Genomic DNA, 23460 nt, shown 5'->3' on the forward strand with positions numbered 1-23460 from the left:
CACAGGTATTGTCTCATGCTGATGCAGCAAGATATAAGAGGTTGACAAGTAGCTTGAAAAATCTAGTTGTATTTTAAATTCCAGAAATTCACTCCAAGATAAAATTTCGAAAGCAGAGGTTTTTTTAGTTTTAGTTACCGTAAACGAGCAATTATTCATTTGCATCTTTAAATGATTTATCTGTAATTTACAGGGATGTTTTTGATAATTCTGAGGTAGCAAAAAGTATCAAATTATCGGATAAAAGTTAAGTACACAATAAATTTTGGACTTGCACCCTACTTGAAATCTCTCCTTATTAAGGATATTTTTTCATCATTCTTTGCAATTCACTTGGATCAACAACAAAGCAAGTAAGGAAACAATCGGACATAAATTAATCCTACTGGGTATGTGGTATATATTTCTACTTCATAATGTGTTATTGTGTTGACAAATAAAAGATTGAATGCATTCTATTGTAGTTTTCATCAAGATTTAATTTAAACATTTTATCATCCACTACAAAAATCAAGCTTATAAATTACATTTAAGTTTAAAAAAACATGATATCTTTAATTTAAATTATATTTAAGTTAATAAAAACTTGATATTTGTTGTCCTAAAAAAATGTTCTAAAATTTTTATTAAAATTGTGTAATAAAATTTTTGAAATCACCACTCAGACCCCTGATGTAGGAATAACTTACTTGATAAAACTTGGTCAGTAAATTGTTCTTTTTTCTTATTTTCCTTTTCACTCTGCAGTATTTAGCTATGAAATTTCTGATACATATAGCTAAATCTTGAAATATTTATAATTTTTTCACTGTAAGTTTATAGATACCGGAGTCATCTATTATTTTCAACAATTTTTTATACTTTTCATTGAAAGAAGTGTTAATATTTCAAGATTTAGCTTTACCTATGGGGTATTTCACAGCCAAATACTGTGAAATGATCCAACTGTTAATTTTTTCTGTTATTTATATCATTTATTTCCCAAAAAATTCCTTAAAGTGTTCATTTATATATTAAATTGCAATGCAATGTGCTCATCCTTTGATTGTTATTCTATAAACTAGAATACTTTGTTTGAATGTTATTCTATAAACTAGAATCATATTTTGTATTACATGTTTGGAGATTCTCAATTGGAAGTTTTTTTTTTAAATTATCTTTTCTTTTAAATGAAAACCATGCATAGTTGATAGCTAGCCACATCTCCCCCCCCCCCCTCAAGATTTGATACATGTTTAAACATTTGTATTTATCTGAAATGTTATTTTTCCTGATAGATTGGCCTCCACACCAGTTACTTCATGGACATAATGGAAGAGTAAACTGTCTGCTTTATCCCCATTTGATTCATAACAGATATGACATTGCGCATTTGCTTTCTGGCGGAGTTGATTTTTCTGTTTGCCTATGGGATATCTACACTGGAACTCTTTTGTATCGGTTCTGTATTCACGCAGGAGAAATTACGCAGTTGCTTGTTCCACCAGTAAATTGCAATGTAAGTATGATAAACAAATGAAAAAGAAAAAAAACATTAAAAAAATGTGAGGGAAGTATTCTGTTGCATTAGTTTTAGTTGTGAAAAGATTAAATGTGTTTAAAATCTATTTTTTAAATACACTTCCTACATTTTTTTGATATCATTGAGAATTTTGCTATGTTTCATTTATGTAATTTATGCTGATTCAGAGACATGTAATTTCATGTTGTCAACAGAATCAGATAAAAATATTAAGTATCTGCGCACGCAACTCAAAAGTATTTGCAAGCTAATCATTGTCTATCATGTACAAAAAAAGAAAGAAAATAAAAACGGGGGAAGGGGGAGTGTCTGCATTCTAAATTTAAAAAAAAAAAAAAAAAAAACATTTTTAATCATAAGAAATAAATACTTGCAGGTATATGCTTTGATGTTACAAGGAACTAATTTTCATGCCAATTATGTGGGCCTATGGATGCAAAGACCTAAATTAAATTTCAAAATTTAAACACTAAGCTTCTTTTAGCAGTCTATATTATCTAGCTATGATTACTAAGTTTTACATTAGCAATATTAATTTTAAACAAATTAGAAGTTAAGGAGAACCGGAATGATTGTCGTGAGACGCGCGTGCTCACAACGAATGTATCCGCACAGCAGTGAATATATTCGCCTTACGCGCTTGCGTACATACTATCTATTAATAATTTTTAAAATTAATTAAATAATATCAGTTTAAAACAAATTAAAAGTGAAAAGTAAGAACTTGAACAATTATCGCGAGATGCGCGTGCACACAGTGAATACATCCACCGAACGAGTGGGTGTACTATATACATCTTGTAATTATTTTTACAATCTAAATAAATAATATCAATATTAATTTTAAACGAATTTGAAGAAAAGATATTGTCTTTACTTTTTCGTTTCAAATTGATCTTTAATTGATCTAATCTTTATCTTTTATTTAAGAGCTTTTACGATTATCGGACAACGTGCAATTCCGCGGCGAATGTATCCGCACGCCAGCGGATGTATCCGCGCACGGCATGCATGCGTGCGTCTACATTATCTAGCTCTGGTTGTCAATGAGAATTTTTATCTGATTCAATTTATGAAATCTTTTGCTATTATATTACACTAAGTTAAGTAAGTTTGCTATTATATTACACACTGAATTTTGCATTATGTATTCATTTGTGAGTGGTCAGATTAAATGAGTTTTCAATGAGGTCTGAATTAAATAGATGTTTTACCTGTGGACAATTATCATGTGTTTTTGAAGATATATGCAGTGAAACTGCAATATAAAGTCACTATTAGGCCCCTCATTCTATAGTGGCTCAATGAAGAGTTAGGCAGAAGATAAAATTACAGCTAACACTCAATTTTAGGAGCCTCTAATTTACAAACACTCGGGATTTTGCAAACGTCTTGCCAGTAAGTTACTGCCCATGAGCCAGAGCTACATTCAATATACTAACAGTCTGGTTATCCCATTTAAAGACTGTAGTTTCATCCTTGTTTAGACTCATCCATCTGGTTTCTGGAATAGGGAATAAACGGGTTGTCAGTATATTGTATGTAGCTTGCCAGTCCATGATAGCCAAGAGCAATTTTGGGTGTTCTGGAACAACGAGTTCGTTCATGTGTTTTCTGCTGATTTTTAATCTCGCTCGTAACCCTGTAAGCTTAGCAGTAACCTGCAGGTAAATGAAAAGCTTTTTCTGCATAGAAAAAGTTAAATTTCTATCATATAATTAAGATTTTTGCAGAAGTGTCTTATGGTTTTTCTATTTTGAACCTTTTTTTTTTTGGAAGATCGGATGGGGGTAGCAAACCCTCGGGTATAGCAATCTCTCAAAGTCAGTTTGTTGCGGGTTCATTACAGTGGGATTTGACTAGATATATTTAGAAAAATAAGAATAAATTAGATGACTCCTCATTAATTATGTTCTGATTTTTCTTTTTTGCTGTTTACAAACAGTGTGTAAAAGTTATTGTTTCTTCCACTGAATGCACAACATTTGTTGCATGTTGAAAGTAAACTCTCTTCACACATAACTGAAAGAACATAAATATTAAAAATTTAAGAGGCATAATTTCGAGCAAGTCTACATGAATAATGGGTACACCTCTTCCCCCTTTTCTTTTATCTTCCTTTCATCTAATTTTCATAGTGCTGTTAAAGCTTCACTGAAAATAATTACTTTGAGCATTTTCGTCTATTCCCTATTTGAGAAACACAACAGAATAACATTACTCTTAAGGTATAGAATGTTTACATATTGTACTGGTAATTTAATGTATAAAATAATGAACAAATGGTCCTTTAGATTTTGATCACTTCAAAACTAAATGGTTTTTAATACAATAATGCTTTGCTGTAACTTTTCGAGCACCAAGAAATGTTATGTGTGTTTTTTTTTTTTTTTTTTGAGTATCAGTTAGATGTTTAATTAATAGTATATTAATATATTTTTTTCTTACTATAGAATCGTGTTCTACAGTCTATTTGCTCTGTTGCCAGCGATCATTCAGTTGCTCTGCTTGCTTTGAAAGATAAGAAATGCATAATGCTAGCTAGTAGACATTTATTTCCTATTCAAGTGATAAAATGGCGCCCATTAGATGATTTTATGGTTGTAGGCTGTGCTGATGGCTCAGTATACGTCTGGGAAATGGAAACAGGTAATTATATTGAAGTTTACTGACTATTGATTGATTAAATTTCAATTTCAGCTCATTTACATGTAAGTATTACATTTTTTTGTGTAATTTTAAATTCTAAATGAATGTTGAAGTCAATTACAATTTATCAATTTTATCGTACCTGTTTTTTTAGTGACAAAACTTTAAGGAAAAATAGAGCAACATACATTATAAAATTGATAACTACAGATGTAGATTCCTTTTTGTATATAGCCTACAACATATAATCAAACCTGCATAGTTAACATTAAAAATGATTGTTTTTGGAACTGTTCTAATTGCTGAGTTTTTTTATTTATATGAAATTGTGGTGAATTAAAAATATAAATAGTAATGAAAATTTTCCACTTCCTTTGATGCCCGATCTAAAATTTTATAATTAATTTAAATGCATAGTGGTAATTGCAACAGATAATTTTTTCCCGTGTTTGGTAGATTTGTAACTTAATACTGTAATCCATTTTTCTGTTTCAATGTACAATCCCACAGAATACTTCTGCAATCATATTTGCTTCCATATTATCCTACATTATTTACAAAACATAGATCTCCAAAGGCTTTTATGATCTATATCAAGAACAACACAACAAAGATAACAAATTCAGGGGGCACTATTTTCTGAGAATCTCTTTCTTACAATCACATGACAGTAGTGATCAATGTGTTTAATATGTAAATGTGTATTGATGTTGTTCCTGAATGCACACCAAAAAAAAATGAAGTTGTCTAATTACTATGGGATATAACAGGGATGCCCCCCCCCTTAAGAACAGAGGTGCACCCCCCAGGGGTCGAAGTGGTCCTATATATCCTATATTTCCTATATTTTCAAAAAAAGCATCAAAATCATCCTATATTTTTGAAAAATGTCTTATATTTCCTATGTTTCTGTTTTTTATCCAATTTATTTCTTTAAAACAATAGTAAATAAAATATCTGACTTTCGGATTTTTCGTTGAAAGTACATGTGCAAACGAATTTCAAATTAAAAACCGCAACTGACTAAATCCTGCAACAAGCATCTTCTTTCATTGGCTACAGTAATATGACGTCACTGTAGTGGGTGGAGTTTCGAGAACGAAGTTTGAAGTTGGTTTTAGAATTTTACGTTTGGCAACAGCCGCTTGTTTTGTTTTCCAGCGGGTTTTCGTTTTCGCTGATATATTTTTGTGTTCAGTGCATTTTCTGATTGGAATGTTTTAATATTCTTTTTGCAATCTTTTCTTTTTGTGGAATTTTATAGCACAAAATATCTGTATATGTGTGCTACAAAGCATTGGTTATTTCCTGTTAGTTCTCAACACAAAGATGGTTTTTATTTATTTACTAGCTGCGTTGCCCGGCTTTGCCCGGTCTACCTTGAAAATAAAAATTGTGTCAAGTGACGTATATTCAACAACCAAGCGTAAAAAATAAATAAAAACATCCATCATGATTTCCTTTCCAAACAATGACGACAGATATTAAAATACTTTTAAGAAACTAAATCCAGAAAGATGGATTTAAAATGCGTAACCATGGAAACAAAACAAAATAAGTTTAAGAAATTAAAATGCGAAAGAAAATGGTTCACAATTTGAATGGAATCGAGATTTCTTGGCTTTCTTCGGCTTGTAACTTTTTTTCCTTTCGAGATAAAAGCTTATTTTTTCGACCATAGGTCGAGTTAGATCTGGAGTAAAAAAGGTCGCTTTTTCCAATGCAGTCAAAAAGAAAACTGTAGGACAATTCCTTCACTTTTTATTGGTTCATTTAATGAAGAAAGTAGTGCCTAAATTTCAGCTAATCCTAAACAAATTCGAGTTAAAAACGTAAAAAGCTCTCGCCTCAATGAAGTTAGAGCATTGGAACAAATTGCGTAGAACGCGGAAAATTCTTCCCTTTCCAACGATAGATAATATTACTATTTGTGAGTAATTTTTCGCCCCCATATTCGGGAATTTATGTGAAAATTGGCCCTAAATTGGAATAAAAAAGGAACCATTCCTCGAATTGTTTTCGAACTGGTCTGAAAACCTTCTCAGGATTTAAAGGAACAAACTGAAACTTTGAGCAAAATCGACCGAGTAGTTCTCGAGTTTTGCGAGTTCAAACAAACAGACGCTTTTTGGAGACTTCATTTTATACTATGTAGAGATTAATATAAACTGTTTGTGACACTTCTATCCCTGCAAAACTTGTGAGTTGCTGTATTAATTATCAATAGATTTCACTTTGTTCAATTTTTTTTTTGTCTATAAAGTTTTCTCAAAAATTATTCTTTCAGCTTCAGAAAACTCATTTCAGGTGTAAGTTATAATTTTGTTTGAGGGTTTTTTTTTAAACAAAATCACTGGTTAGAATAACTAAATAATATGTATTATTTCTTTTTTCATATCGAAACTATTCAGATAATGTGTCCTATATTTGTCCTATATTTCTTGTTGAAAATGTCCTATATGCGGCAAGTCAATCACTTCTACCCCTGACCCCCTTAATATTGCAAAGACCCCTCAAAAACGAGAACACCCTCCCAAAAAGAGAAAAATGCACCTCAAATTGCCCCCCCCCCTAAAAATTTCATTGATGCAGTCTGCACCATGAACTCCCCCCCCCCCCCCCCAGGTGGGCACCCTTGGATATAATATGAAATGAAGCTTAAAAATTACAAAAAATATTGCCCTTTAATTCATAGGCTGCTGGTGCATGAAAAAAGTGGGGATTCCAAAGAATTGAAGGGGTTTGGGGGCATTGCCCCTGAAGCTATTTATTTATTTGGAAAAATAGGCTAGTTTAGTTACTGGATATTAATATTACTGATTTAATAGCTTCTAAAAATGTGGAATATGGAATAAAAAATTGTGACGGATGGCCACCATAGATTTTCCCCTTCCATTTTAAAGTTCTATTTTTATGAAATAAGATGAAAAAAGTTTATTTATTTGGAATTTGTAGCTTTTACTTTCGTGAAATAAATCAATCCACCTAGAAAAAATCATTTTTCAATCGATATAACTCTGAAAATTGAGGGAGCAGTTACCCCCATCCCTCTCTTCCTCTAACAGGCTGCCTATCCTTTAATTTAATTTTAATTTTAGTGAATTACATCTTGTTTTGCTGGTGCTAACATATTTCAAACTCCTTTCTAGGTCATCTGGACAGGTATGTTCAGGGTCTATCTGCTGAAGAAATCTTGAGTGCATGTGATGAAAATGTCGTTAGTTCTGGTGATCGAATGACAAATCCTGCTATTCACTTTTTCCGTGGCTTACGGCATCGGAATTTAGCTGCGATTCGGAATGCTGCTCAGTGGGGTTTTAATCAGTTACATCAACCTCATTCTCATGAGTCTTCTCAACATACTGGTGATGGAAGTGAAATGCAGAGGTCAAGAGCTCAACCACTGATTATTCAGGGGCTTCGCACTAATCCTAAAGATCAAGATAGCCATGTTTTGTTTTTTGATATTGAAGCCTTAGTAGGTAAAATAGCATTATTTTTACTGTTACTTAAATTTTAGCGTGTAGCACATTTTATGTACATTTCTGTCTCATTTTTGAATTTTCTCTACAATGTTTTGCGAAATTGTGCTTCTAATTTATTTATTTATACATTTACTTATTTTTTGTAACTTAACTATGTGTATAAGGCTAAAGGACATTTTATTCCCTTTGTAATATATTGCTATCTGCATCTGAATATGCGGTTTACATCTAATTTTTTTCTTGTTTGAATGTATCATTCTAATGAATTAGGATGAATTTTGTGTAAATGTTTAGTAAAAATTTGTTACTCTGTAGTTGAGTAGAACCTGGTAAAATAAAATAGTCAGCCTGACTTGAGGGTTTGGCTTTAAACTAGCATTTTATATGATGCAGACTCTTTCAAAAACATTTTGGAAATTTCGTTTCCTATGTAGCCTGTTGATTAAACTGCCATTGGCACTCTTAGCTTCAATGAGATAAAATCTGCCTCCAGCTCGGTCATTCACTGTTCCAGATTGATGTGTCCACAATAAGGATGAAAATACAGTCTCTGGATGTGATAACCAAGCTGTTGGTTTAATGCAGTGGTACGTAACATAAACTAAATGCCAATCTACTTTCTAATTTTGGCAGGCACTAAGATTGACTTTGGGAGGGGGGGGGGGAGCGGGGCTCCCTTCTTCACTGTACCATCGGTAAAATGCCATTAAAAACAATGTTTTCCCACTTTAAAAATTGGTAAACTGCAAATCTATAGTACTTTTTGAGTACATTTTTCAAGAAGTAATAGCAAAAAGAAGTTCTCAATGAAATTAATAAATTATGGCACTTCCAGCAGTGACAGGAATGTTTTCAAATGTATTCAAATGAATTTTGATTAAGAAGTTGAGCCCATTTGTTTCCCTGAAATAATGCGTATTAAAGGTTATCTTACAAAAAAATAGTCCAGAAGGTTGTATGTGATCAACTGGAAAGGGCTCGGGATCTACCGGTCGATCGCGATCGACGGGTTGCCTACCTCTGGTATAATGCAAGCCATTGCATTGTTGAACAAGCTTTATAAATGAAAATTCCAATTGAGATTCATTGTCCCTTCATTATGTTGTAAATGTATTTTGATCAAATTTTTTTATGATGCACCATTAACTTAATGTGTTCAAATTAGAGCATCTATCTGTCTTTTTTTTTTTTTTTTGACACATTTCATGACTATGTAATAAATATTTGCAAAAAAAGTTTCAAATTGATGAAAAGTAATAAAAGTTTTATATTCCTTTTCTGTAGTCCAACTTTTGACTGAAGAATATTCATCATTATCTCCTGGGCAACTTGAAATTCAAGGTCTTATTAATGTGTCAGAACACCAAAAGTATTTAGCTCTTTCCAGTTCTCCTGAAGCTCAAAGGAAATTCTCAGGTTTTTATGTTCTGAATTTGTTTAACATGCTATAACAGTGTGTGTTTTCTGATATAAAATAAAAATTAGATTTCTGTTTAGCTAAATATATGCTTATTGAATTCATTCTGTATAGGAATTGAAATTTGTTTATAAAAACAAACACTTCTAGCTTACTTTGTTGTTTTAAATTGTAATTTGTTTCTCAACAAAAAGTATATTGTTGCTCCCAACAATTATTTCTTCATTCATTATCAGCGATATATGTTGCCATTCCTTTTGCACATACTAATGTGTTTCTTTGCTTCTCAGTGCCTCAGTAATAAATTAAACTCATTCTTAATTTGGCATCAAAAAAGTAAAAAAAAAAAAGAGAAACATCTACTTTTTACTTATTTTTTTTAATTACAATCACAACACTGATCGCAAAAATATGACTAATTTATTACAAAAAGCTTGATATGCTGAAACGCAAGCAGCAAAATCCTTTATGAAAAGTAATGACAGTTATAATTATTTTTTGTGCCACTCCTCAGCAAATTGTGAGAACTTTTGCTGCAAGGAAATTTTAGAGGAAGAATGAGTATATCTTGTTGAGAAATCTAAGTGGATTTAACAATATGTTATTGCAGTAACAATATTTTTTCCAAAAATATTAAATCATGTGCATTTTTTTTTTTTTTTTGATAGTTCATGTTTTTATATAATGGAATACTAAAACAATCATTCTCCTTATTAGGTCTTATCGCCAAAGTCAAAGACACTGCTGAGAATGCAGCTCAAAAAATCCAAGCTAAGGCTGAAAGTGTTGGCTTCAAAACTACTTCTGGAGAAATAACTATTCGTCGCAAGGTAGATAATGCCGTGATTATGTTAAAGCAAAAATATGCTCATGAAAACTTTTATGTGCTAAACCAAAAAAAAATTACTTATGACATAATCCGTGCAGATTTTGTTTGTACTCATAGTAATATTTAAGCAACGTTTGTCATAGGAATATCGAATTTGAATGTCATACTTTAGGAATATGATATTTTGAGTTTTAAATTTGTTACAGTTTCAGTTTATAAAGTCGACTTTTTTTTTATTTTTCATTTTATTGTGTGATCAATTAAAATGGATGTTTTCTATACAAATTTTAAGCAACATTATAACCTTTTGTAATTTCGAAAATAAGACAAAATATGAATATAATATTGCATACAAGAATGAAACAATTACTTCCTCTTTTTAAATGAATCAGCTTCTGGTCTGATAGTTTATGTTGATAGTTACTGTATTCTTGTGCATATTTTAACAGGATTCTGGTGGCAGCTCCGGAAGTGCCGAAGCTCCGGGAAGAAAGGGGAAACAGATGAATCTGGCTGAGACGAATTTGACAATGGAAATTGCCCAGCTTTTGCTTTCAATTCTTCATGCTTGGGGCCTTGATTCCGAGTTGGATCGTGTATGTGAAAGTAAACTAGGTCTTTTAAGACCAATGCGCCCAGTATGTTTTGGTTTACTATCTCGTGGAGGGCACATGTCATTGATTTTGCCCACCTATCTTCATACAATAAAGCAAGATGGAACTCCGAAGGTGGCTGCTGTGTAAGCATCTTTTTTGTAATAAATAAATACCAAGGCTAAATACAGGCTGATTTTACTACCTTCATGAGAATCATAGTTAAAAATCGTTACTGTCACAAAAATCAAGTAATAAAATCTGCAGCTTCACAAAACTTATTTTGAAAATCGTCACAAAAACAACATTAAAAAGCTGGAAATTTCACAAAAATCCATTTTCGTAAAAATTTTGTTTTTGTTTAAAACTAAATTTACTCATAAAATGCTTAGCTGATTTATATGAACAATTGCTTTAGTAACAACTTTTTTCGTAGTCTTTTAACTCATTTTTCGCCTAAGTGCTTTTACACAATTTTATCGCAATCTCTTAGCAACTGTTATGGAGTGCTGTTTTTCTGATAATTTCCTGAATTGTACACAGTACAAAGCTTATTGAGCTAAAATACGATGGTATTTTTGTACTGCTTAAGATATTAACTCCCGTTCCCCTCCAAAAAAAAAAAAAAAAAACGGTTAGAAACAATAGTACTAGATAACATTTACACTTTCAAACTAAAATTTAAGTTGTTCTAATTTTCTTTTACAAAATTAGAATGTGCCTTTAAAAAAACACAAAAGCAATGCTGAGAAAAAAAAGGACTTTCACAAAAATAAAATGTTGATGCAATACTTTCTCAAAAATAAGTAGGGAGAAAAAAAATTCTAGATTTGCCCCTGCAAGGCAATGTGCTTTTTAAAAAATTGAGTTCAAAAACTGCTTAATAAGTATTTTAAATGTATGCTGCATATTTTTTTTAACAAAGGTACCAACTTTAAAAGTACTTTTGCATTAATAATGTTTTCAGTTTTTTACTATAATTCTTGTGGTGTCTCAAATTCAAACCCTGAGCTTTAAAACACTTTTTAGACATTAGTTTAGCTTTCGACAAAGGATCTGCAACTTTTTGAGTTAATAAGTAATATGCAGAGAGGAATGAAAGTTTAACAGGATACCTGTTTGTATTAAGTTTTTTGCTCATACTAATGTAAAATGCTTGTACAGTAATGTTTTTCTTTTCAATTTTTAAACAGAATAAATAACTGGTAATTGTAAAAGTAAATTTCAAATTTCATGTTTTAAATACATTGCTCAATCAATAAACAGTTTTGAATGTTTTCTAAATTACTGCCAAAGAAAAAACAATATCATCAATGACTTATTTATACAAAGCAATATAATTAACATTCTTAAACAACTAATGTTTTAACCATAACATTCATTTTCCTTCATGTTTGCTATTTTTAATATGCATTTAAAGATTGCTTAATTATTTTTTCAAAGCAAAAAAAAAAAACATGTGTTTTTCTTTTGTAAGTTGAAATATTCTTAGCTTTAAAACCTACTTATATTAATTGTTTTTTTTCCCCCTTTTTTTTTAATTGTTCATTTTATTAGACTTTTGTTTCATTTTTGTCAAAACTGCGTTGTGGTGTTTTATAGAAATTTAACTACTTTTCTTCATGGAAATCTTGTAGTAATTTTCTACTGTATTTAATTTAGAGAAGGCAAGCATATCAAACTAGTGCCTCCTGCTATCCCACCAGAGTTAGTGGAGGAAGAGGAAAGAGCTCGAATATTTTCATCAAAGGGTCACTGGGAATTATCTTTAGCCATAACAACTACTCATTTATTAGCTATAATTGCCTTAGCCAATACTTTGATGTCTATGAACAGTGCTACTTTTATTCCTGAGCAAGAACGGAGACGGAAGCTGCACAGGTAATTTATTTTGCCCAAGTTTAATTTGTAGCTTTGTATATTTTTATCATATTTTATCTCACTTTTCTTAACCTTACATTTAATTGTAACTTCCAGAAGACTTAGCCGAGCTGACAGTAGAGCTGTTAATTCTCAGCCAACTTCGCCAGGAACACCAGGTAGTACAGATGCTAAAAGCAAAGATGATGCAGTTCAAGCAATGATGGCAGCTGAAGCAGGAGCTTTTAGCAGTCAACAGGCTCAAATTAAACAAGGTTGGAGCTTACTGGCTGCGCTCCACTGTGTTCTGCTGCCCGATTTAGTCAAATCACCTAAATTTAAATGTCCTCAAGTAGAAATGTTAGCTCGGCGTTGGCAAGATCGTTGTCTTGAAGTAAGTGTTCTGAAATTCATATGAATCAATGCATAAAGTCTCAGTTTATATTGATATTTTATATTTTCTGTGTCTATTGGGTGTTTCAAGATTCAAATATTGATTTTCTTTTTTTTGGTGCATATTGTTTAGTTTCCTTTTTTAATTCTTTTTTGTTCTTTGATTTTATGAATTTTCGTATTGTAGTCTTGAATTTTCTTGGAGGCATTCTATATTATTTTATTTTTTACCCTCTTTATTTTTATATGATTTCCTTGCAGCTGCTCTGCTTCTATACTTCATTGACCAAAATTCTTAATAACCTCCTTTTTTATTTTAAGAGTATATGATAGACCAGAGATAGAACAGCTGCATCTTCTATGATTTTTTAAAATGTTAGAATTAAGCATTAAGAATGTGTTTTATTTTCATCTAAAACTATCAGTATCGGCATGTTTTCATTATAAAGTTTTCTTGTTAAATTGTTTGAAATCAAATTGAAAATATTACTTATAAGTAGTAATTTAGAAGCAAAGATTGACACAATCGCTTTCTTACATTAAAGAAACAAGCATGCTAAGCAATAAAAGTCATATTTGCCGTGAAACAAAAATTAATTTTTTTAAAAAAATGTAATTGCAATTTTAGGTTAGGGAAGCTGCTCAGGCTCTTTTGTTAGCTGAGCTTCGAAGAATATCACCTAAAGGGAGGAAGCAACTGGTAGAAGAGTGGGCGCCATACCTACCAAATTATGGTGAACCATATCCTAAGAATCCTCATGTTTCGAATCAGCATAAGCAGCCTGATGCAAGCAGTGCACCCCCTGCTCCCGCTTCAACACCAAATTCAGCTGGAAACACTGTGTCTAATTCTTCTACTCAAAACGGGGAACAAGTGCATATAAAAGATGAGGAACATTCATCTTCCGAAGAAGAAACTGAAGATCATAGTTTGGAAGGTTAGTCAGATGTTTAATACAGCCGAAATTTAAGTTAAAGCACTGATTATCAAAAGTGGGTTTAAATGTTTTGTTTATAAGAATAAAGAGTTATAACTAACAACGATTTAAAAGTTTATATGTTTTTACTCATATGTGTGCTATAAATATGCATTTTGTATGAAACTGATAAGAAAGACAGAATTTTATCAGTTAAAAAACTTTCAAATTTTTTTTTCATTTTTGTTGCTTAGTCGATCTGTTTTGTTTTGTTTGTTACATCTTGAGACAAGGTTGAGTTACTGATTTGATTTTCTGTTTAACATGAGCTCTACCAAATCTACGTTTTCTGTTTCATCAGTTAGATTCTGTTAAATTTTATAATTAGAAAAGTTAACTTAAAGAAATAGGAAAATGGAAAGAAATAGATAAAGACAATTGAAAACAATAAAAAAATTAAGGAATAAAAAGGGAAATCAAACAAAACCTTTTTTTTTTTGCAATTGCCCTCTTTGTATTGACAAATTATGCATGATTTAAGTATTGCCACCCAGCATAGATATTCTTTATAACAAATTCTTGGCTCAGAAAATGAAGAAAATGGGACGTGTGCCTGCAAATTTATGAAGCTATTAGCTACCAAATCTCCTGATTTGTTTAAGAGAGTACTGAATTTTGAGGCTTTCTCCTTCAGGACCAGATTAAATTATGAGCACTTAATGCCCAGACCCAGAGCACCAAAATGTGTTGGGCACCAACTCTGTTGCCTAAGTTTCTAAAATTGCAGTTATTTTGCAGCGCAAGATGTAAAAAAAAAAGGGGGGGGGGGGAAATATAAACTTACAATTACAATCTCTTTTAAAATCCCAAAGCCACTGCTACATTACTCTATATTTACACTATTATTACATTTTAGAGTTATAACATAGAAACTTTTGACATTTACAGCTTATTGCAGCCGAGCAAAATTGTTAAGGTTTAAAACTAATGCATTAACAGTCATGAAAATTTAGGAAATCACTCTTAAATGTTGATTGATTAGTGTATAATTAAAATAAAATAACTTCTAATGTATTAATTAAATGACTACCACTATTGTATCAGTAATTAATATTTAGAAGCTAAAATTTTACATTTTAATTCAGATAAAATATTTTACATGTTTTAATGAAAATATTTTACATTTTAATTTAGAAGTTAGCTCAAGGAAACCTTCTAGTGTTGCAGAAGGCAAGCGAAAACAGACGACTGCAATAGTTCTTCTGGGAGTTATTGGAGCAGAGTATGGTCATGAAATAGAAACTAGCAAAAAGAAAGCAGAGGATCAAAAAAGACGAAGTGTTGTTGATGGTTTTGGTCTATCTAATTATTCATTGGCAAGGCATACAAGTGAGTTAAAAATCACTCTTAGTTTCATGTTTGATCTTTTGTTCTTGTTGAAAACTGTTGTGAATTACATGTATAATTTTTTAATCTTTTTTTTAGGTCAAGCATTGGCATTTTTGCTTTTGGTTCCACCCTCTCCATCTTTTCCAGCTCATACTGCTTTGAGGCGTGCTGCCATAGACTTAATTGGCAGAGGGTTTACTGTTTGGCAACCGTACTTAGATGTATCCAAAATTTTACTTGGCTTGTTAGAACTTTGTTGTGATTCTGACAAACTTGTTCCTAGGTGAGTTTCCATTTTTATCTGCCGTTTGACCTCCTTTGAGCAAAATTTGCTTATAATGATGCAATAATTGAGGCCACAAATAGTGAAATGGGAAACTTAATAAAGATTCTGGTTTGTTGAGTTATATAAGTACTTTACCTTTTCTCAACATTCTTTTTCAATGAAACATTTGTAAACAAAATATCCTATGGCAGCCCATTATTATTTTTACATAGCACTCGTTTAAATCAGTTGAAAATAAAGTCTCTTCTTCCCATTTCATTGGATAAACCTAAACTTGAACCATTTCCCATTTTAGTTTACAGCATTCGTAGTGTCTTGGACGATCTAGAATGTAATAGCTACATCTTGGGTGTCAGTCCTGCTAAGAAAGGAAGATGTACTTCAATTTAGTTTTGACAATTTCTTTTTCATCTGAGGGTAATTTTATTGACTTGGTATACAGCTATACAAAGTTAACTTTGATACCTCTGTTGTAATAAATATTGAATTTATATATTGCTATCATTCAAGACAAGAAAGATGCTCATTGTCAAAACCACTTAGGAGATGCACCTTTCCTGCTTTAATGGGCAGATGTTCTCAGTTAAATTTCAAGCTAAATCTAAAGCTTTTAGTGTTTCATTTATAGAAGACTGAGGTTAAATTAAAGTATAAAAGGTGATTTTATTTTAACTTTTTTTTTTTTTTTAAAGCAAAAATCTTACATAGTTTGAAAACCTTATAAGGCTAACTTCAAACTTATGTTTGGGCAAAGATTTAAAACCAAAAGGTAAAACAATATGACAATGAAATCAAAAAATTCTCTACCATCCTCAACAGAATAAAAGCATTAACCACCACTATTTCTTTCGTATAAAATTTACGACTTCTGTCACATGATCTAGTCTATGATATGTAACAAAAAGTTACTAATAGACAGAAAAAAATTCATGAATTTCTTACATTCCAGTGCTGTAAGATGATAATAAATCTGTCATGCAAAATTCAAAATGGCTCCTCATATGTTATTTTGATGCCATGATGATGCTGTGAATTTATAGCTCCCTCTGATGTGTTTTCAATTTTTTATTTTCTGATCCCATTGATTTAAAAGGAAAAAATGAGGTCATTGTTTTGTTTCTTTTTGTGTGAACTATTGAATTTAAACATCCTTAACTTTTCTTTCAATGGCAACTGCAAAACACAGCATCCTACATTATTGATAATAATGCAAATAAGGAAAGTTTTTGAGAAGTGGCTTTTCATCAGATCACCTTTAATAATTGATTTCCATTCTATAAGAGATGTATACTGAAAAGAATTGAAGCTAATCTATAATGGATGCAAAATAATTCTTAAATATTCTGCTTTTTCTCTTTTCTTAAGCATGTCATATGGGTTGCCTCTGACTCCAGCTGCTGATTCCTGTCGAACAGCTCGACATGCTCTTTCATTAATTGCCCTTGCCCGACCTCCTGCATTTATTACTACTCTAGTAAAGGAAGTTGCACGGTACAATACATTAGCGCAGAACGCTCAAGCACTCAACATTTCCATGACTATGACTGTGTTAAGCCGTTCCAAGCCTGAAATTTTAAGAGTTGTTGAACTTCTCATTGATAAGATGCAAACTGATGTATCAGACTTGCTGGTAGAGGTAAGGATTATTTACCCCTTTCAAATGAAATTAGTTTTAAATACATTTATTTTTAAAAAATTTCTCTGGTGTTTTCTTAGGTTATGGACATTGTGATACATTGCCTGGATCACACACAGTTAAAAGCCAGAGGGTTGAAAGAAACTTTTCCTGCTATATGCCGGTACATTTTTTTCATTAGATTTATATGTTTTTTAGATTAATTTCTTCATTTTTTTAGGAATGTGTATAAATGTTGTTGAATTATGATTTCACCAGATTATATCTTTTGTTAAATGCACATTTCTTTGTCTTGAATGAAAGAAATGTTAAGTCATTTATTAGGTACAGTGAAACCTGTGTAAGTTCACCACCTGCAATGCACTGCTTTAGTGGTCAACTTAAACAGGTGGTCAACTTACAGAGGTTGATTTATATGATAAGGGCTAATTCCGTGTCTGAACAAAGGGGTCAATTTAGGGGTGGTCAACTTTACAGGTTTTACTGTATTTTCAGTCATTATTTTTACTTTTTTCATCTCTAAATATAGTAAAACTTAAAACCGGCTTGAAAAAGAGTTCACACTTAGTGATGAAAAGTTTAGAGAGAATGTTCTTCTTTTACATGTTATACAAATACCCTCTCCGATACTTTTAGCCTAGGCTAGGGTGTTCCCCAGGGAACCGTTCTCAGCCCAACTCTCTTCGTTCTGTTTATGGCCGGAATTGAAAAAACCGTTTCCCCGAGGACTCTTGTTGGAATGTTTGCAGACGATATTGCTATCTGGAGCTCAGGCAGAGAAATCGATGAAATTGAATCAGAACTCAATAGTACCTTGGACGCCATCTCAAAGTTTGCAGATGAACATAAAATGGACTTCAACCCAGTTAAATCAATAACCACTTTCTTTACCACCAATAAAAGGCTTTATAACTATCAACCTTCTTTGATGCTCAAAAACCAGAAACTCGCCTACGAGAAACACCCAAAATACCTGGGCTTCATCCTTGATCCAGAATTTTCATGTAATAAACATATTGATTTCATAGTCCAGAAAGCCAGGAAGCGCCTCAACATTTTAAAACACATTGCAGGTCGAAACTGGGGAGCAGACGCAAAAACTCTTAAGACTTCCTACCAGGCTCTTATTAGACCAATCTTAGAATATGGATATCCCATTTATTGTTGTGCATCTGAAACCAACTTGAATAAGCTGGAAAAGGTCCAGTTGAGTGCTGCCCGCATTATTACTGGAATGAAACGCAGCTGTCCATCCAAAATCGTCCTCTTTGAGACAGATCTACAGCCTCTTTCCATGAGACGCCAGGCCAGTTTAGTCAAATACTTCAATAAACTTTCTAGTTTAGATCATGGAAACAAAACTGCTTGCTACCTAAACAGTTGGACAAGCAATAAAAGACTAAAGAGAAACAGCCCTTTTTCACTGATAAAATCACAACAACTAATTGCATCAAATGTGGAACCTCACTATATTCATTGTAACTTAAATACTTGTACAGACCTCTCCAATGTTGAGTTTTGTGATGGTCTCCTTACCACCCTCAATAAGAAAGATTGTGTTCCTGAACTTCTTAGACAACTGGCCCTGGAAGTCATCAATAAAATCTCCCCAAATGATATTACAATATATTCAGATGGCAGCAAAATGAATATTCAGGCAGGTAGTGGAACTTACATTAAAACTCCTCAAGAGAAGTTCTTCCTAAAGCAACGAAATCCCGATTTTTGTTCAGTTTTCCGAAGTGAATTAATTGCTATTCTCATAGGACTGGAGAAAATTATGTGCGAAAACAACTTCGGAGATCTTTGGATACTTTCTGACAGTAAAAGTTCAATTCAACACCTCAGAACTGGTCCCTCATAGAAGACAAAACTAGCCTATCAATCATACGTAAAGTAAAGCTCATAGCCCTTCAGCATAAGGTTCACTTTCAATGGATTCCTTCCCATGTCGATATCTATGGTAACGAGCTGGCCGATATTCTTGCCAAAGAGAGTCTTGCCCATCCAACATCTTTCACCTCGGAGCTCACCTATCTAGAACTGTTCTCCAAGCAAAAAGCCAATAATAAAGAAAAATGGTTAATACCTCCATCTCACAATTGGTACAAAGGCAAAAAGCCAGGACAATCTCTTGCCCTACCCTGTGACAGGCAGACTAACACCCTTCTGTCTCGCCTCGCCAGTGGACGTCTGAAAAGTCTCACTTTCTCTGGAGGCGCCAAGAGGTTCCCCATCTGCCCTAGATGCCAACAAGACCAGGCATCACCACAGCATATCTTGAGCTGCCTGGGATTGGACTGGAACGACATTTTCAACAGTCCACTGCTAGTGTCAGATTTCAAAAGGGTCAACGACTTCATCGATTTAAGAGATTAAAAACAGCAACAACTACAAATAGTAGATTTAATTACATTTAGATTATGGCATCCAGTTACTGCAACCAGGGGTGCCCCAATGGATGGTTACTGTAACCTTCCAAAAAAAAAGAAGTATTTGGCAAATTTGGCGACAATTTGCAACATTGAGATTTTTTTTTTCTTTTTTTAACTTGTTTTTTACTTATCCATAATGTTCCTTTCCATTAGATATTATGTATGTGCAATATGTGTACATGCTTGTACTTTATGATTTGGTAAAATTGGAATTTTTTTCCTCAAACTTAGAATTTTCCTCCCCCTCCAAAAATTTTTATTTCGGGCTTCTTTGATTTCAGCCATGAGAAGCTTTATACTTTTTTCATGTGTCATTTGCAAAATATTCAATTTTAGTATCATTATTATTACTAATTTTTGCCTAAATGTACCTGAATAAAATCAAACCAGATTTTCTCTTGAGGTGAACCGATTATTGATTGTGCATGCATATGTAATGATATTTTTTATCCGCAATGCATTGAGCTTTTTTTTTTAACTTGGTAACTTACTATATGTTTAGTTAATGTTTATAACAATTACGTTTAATAGCACAAATGCATTTAACCTTTAATAAAGTAGGAATTTCCCATTTAATGCTTTGATTAATGATATACAAGAACAAAGAAAGAAATTCAAACTATGTCAGGGTTATTTGGTTGATGTGATTAATGCAAAATTATTTATCAACAGGTTTGATGCTGAAAGAAGTATTTTTAGTATCAATATTTTTCAGTAATTGTTTCTGTTACTTAATTTCTCCTTTCAAACTACAGTAGACCCTCGTTTTACGCAAGGGTTATGTTCCACATAAATGCCGCGGAAATTGAAACCGCTTAAATTGAAACCCAATAGTAGAGTTAAAATAATGGTTAGGTTCCGTAGATAAAAAAAAAACTTCATTCTAGTGGTGACTAATTGTATAATAAGTTTAATATGTACTTATATCGATTTTTATGCACAATAAGCATCAACTAATTTCGTGTTCTTTTATAAGGAAGATATGGCTATGGCAGTTCCAGCCAATTGTGCTTTGGGAGGGGGCATCCGAAATTTTTGAACAAACTCCCCAGGGCAAAATTTAGCTCCATGCCACCCCTAGGCAAATTTGTAATCTGCCGCCCCTTCCCCCTAAAAGAAGCAAAATATCCTTGACTCAAAAAAAACATAAAGTGTTCTCCAGATTCAAACTGTCAAACTTTATTAAGAAATGATGGCATTTCACATTCTGAGGCGCCTTGATGAAATGATCACAGTAATCTCACAAAAAAATTTTTATTCGGCAAATTTTGCTGACGATTCGGCAAATAGTACCATGATTGGAAAACATTTGACTTTCATAAGATGTGTGAAAGTAATTATTATTAAATTGCAAGAAAAAATTGTCTCTGTGGAAAAGGAAAGAATGCTAATATTTTAATTTCAAGAATAACAATTTAATTCAAAAAATGTGTGTTATAATAGCAAATTTGACACCCCTGAAAAGTTTGCCACCCTAGGCAGCTGCCTACTCTGCCTATTAGAAAACTGAGCCCTAATAACTCCCCAGAAATTTTATTAAAATGATGGTTTAACAACTCAATTTTCGGGGTATCGAGACATTAGGTGAGTGGGTGGATTTAGAAATCTCCCTCGAAAATGTTTCAAAATTTAAATTTCTGAGTAGTTTTTGAAAATTAGACAACTAAAAACGCATTTTCTCTATTTTTGATGATGTAAGGAGAAAGGTTAGATTTCGGGCGCTGGCCCTAAAATACTTTTTGAAAATAAAGCTTAGAAACCAAAATATTCTGTCATTATACATTGAGAAGTTAGAAGAGGAGGGATGCTCTTCTAGCTGTCCAGCCTAAAAGTGCACCTTTAGGTAATGTTTGCTTACATTAAAGGAAGTGTGAAGGTGCTTAGAATCCTTCCTTCCTGGAAATATTTTGCCTTGGAGGCTCTTTAAATTCGATTTTTAACTATATTTATACATATTTTAAAAAGGGATAGAAGATTTGTGAGCTCCTCCAGAAAACCTCCTTTTAATGCTATCATCACGATATAAACTAGGGAGGGAGGGGGTCCTATCAAAACTTGTTTGTAATTGAAGTCCCAAAAAAATTAATTTAAGTTGCTTTTAAGTAGGCTTGCCAGACGTCCTGGTTTGACCGGGACAGCCCCGTATTTCAGGCAAAAACCCGGTGTCCCGGCCGGTTTATTTCAGGTCCTGGAAAAAGATAACTTTGATTATATGACCAAAAAAGTCTACAAATGATTAACTGTGAAGGATTATTTTGGGTAATTATACTTTGTCATTTGAAACACAGGCTTGTAAAATTAATATCGAATCAGCTTGTAAGGACTTTTACAACAACATTAAAACTAAAAACAAGTTTCTAAAAAAAAAAGTCCTAGCGATTGAAAAATACATGTAAATATTGTTCAAGTTTTAATTCCTCATTCGAAGTATTTCTTCTTACTAAAGTAACTAACAAATATTACATGTAAGAAATAAACTGTTTAAATTTAACTGCTAGTGTCATTCATTATTACCCCTGATTTAGGTTCAAAATAAGTATTTTTTCATAGCATTGAAAATGAACTACCCTCTAAAACATGATAAAAACCAACCAGGGATTTGTTCCCTTCAGGGGTGTTTCTAATCCGAAGTTTCCAAAACTTTTGGGCTGACAAGCTCATTCTGAAGCTGAAAAATTATTTTTAAAAAAGATAAATGAATAAATAAAATGCTTATATTCAATAGTTTTTATTAGCATATTTCAAAAGTTTTTTTGGAGTGTGGGGAGAGGGGGGGGGGTATTCCAGTGTCCCGGTTGAACATTTCAGAAATCTGGCAAGCCTACTTTTAAGCAAGTTAAATGATAAAGGCTGTATAAGCTAGTTTCCATTGACATTTTTTCCAAATAAAAGACTTAAAACACAATTTTTTGCTACATATCAAGGCATTTGTGAAAGGGCATGGGAAAAGGGGGTTCTCCTCCTAGTTTTGAAATTAAAGCCATAAAAACGAAAATTTAGGCTCTCTTTGGTCTTGTAAACAATAGGTATAATCTGAGAACCGCAGCATTTAGAGATCGTGGAATCAAGAAATGACGTAAAAGATGGAGAAAATTTTTGGAAATAAACGTTTTGTTTTGAAGATAGGGATATAATTTATCTCCCAATTAAGGCCTATACTTCTTTTTCAATAAAATACATGCGTTACATTTGTTATCTTCTCATAATATTTTTTTCTTTTTTTTCCCTTAAAAAAATTCCTACAATGACAAGGCTTTGGAAGGGGCCATGGCTCCCATGGCCCTTCTCTAGATCCGCCCCTGCCAGGGGTCCAAGTTCAGTTATTAGCACGCCAAACTGCAGTTTATTACTTGTAATCTGCAATCTTTAGGAGTTTGGATTTTGAAAGAGAGGAAAATATTATCTATTTGCATTGCCGCATCCGCTTAAAACCGAAACTCATCCGTGTAAAAGGTGTTAAATCTTAAACCACGTATAATTGAAACCGCGTAAAATAAACCCGCATAAACGAGGGTCTACTGTATGCAAAAAAAGAGTTAATTTTAATGTTATTGTTCATTTCAATATTAGACACTTTTCTGAATAACTTTTAACCTCTTTTTTTTTTTTTTTTTTTTGAATAAAAATACTAACTATTTCTGAATTTATGTTTTGATGTTTAGACGGTCTTCTTTAAATTGATTGAATCGTTTATCTTCTTTATCAGTTCTTGTCTCAAAGTTTTAAATCTAAATTAAGAAGTTTTATTTTTCAGAGGTGCTACTTCTAAAAAGTCAGGAAAAAACAAAGGGTAGTTCTTCACAAAATTAAGACTTAGATCAAAGACTTAAAAGGAAAAGTATAAATGAAATGCTCATTCAAAGAACAGAATTTTATCTTTTGTGTTACAATTTTGCAATAAAAATTAACATGATTTGCTACCTGCGGCAGCTCTTTCTTCGGTGCTGAAGATTATTCATTTTATTATTATTACTAGTGGTACCCGCAAAGCTCTGCCTGTAGTAGAAAATTAAAAGGTCATTTGGTTCGCCTGTATATTTACAAATAAT

General features: G+C 32.3%; 1 protein-coding gene across 1 annotated transcript in view; it reads left to right on the plus strand.

The window, feature by feature from the left end:
* LOC129217477 (WD repeat-containing protein 7-like) overlaps positions 1-23460 on the plus strand; it is a 78223-nt gene that overhangs the window by 44926 nt on the left and 9837 nt on the right. Inside the window, exons 13-25 of the mRNA XM_054851782.1 lie at positions 1278-1498; positions 3976-4171; positions 7321-7653; positions 8941-9072; positions 9791-9903; positions 10352-10641; positions 12158-12376; positions 12473-12749; positions 13377-13686; positions 14860-15054; positions 15151-15337; positions 16706-16976; positions 17057-17139. Of these exons, the coding sequence (XP_054707757.1) occupies positions 1278-1498; positions 3976-4171; positions 7321-7653; positions 8941-9072; positions 9791-9903; positions 10352-10641; positions 12158-12376; positions 12473-12749; positions 13377-13686; positions 14860-15054; positions 15151-15337; positions 16706-16976; positions 17057-17139 (2827 nt within the window). The remainder of the gene's footprint in view (positions 1-1277; positions 1499-3975; positions 4172-7320; positions 7654-8940; positions 9073-9790; positions 9904-10351; positions 10642-12157; positions 12377-12472; positions 12750-13376; positions 13687-14859; positions 15055-15150; positions 15338-16705; positions 16977-17056; positions 17140-23460) is intronic.

This window comes from Uloborus diversus, chromosome 2 (genome assembly GCF_026930045.1).
Source record: "Uloborus diversus isolate 005 chromosome 2, Udiv.v.3.1, whole genome shotgun sequence".
NCBI lineage: Eukaryota > Metazoa > Arthropoda > Arachnida > Araneae > Uloboridae > Uloborus > Uloborus diversus.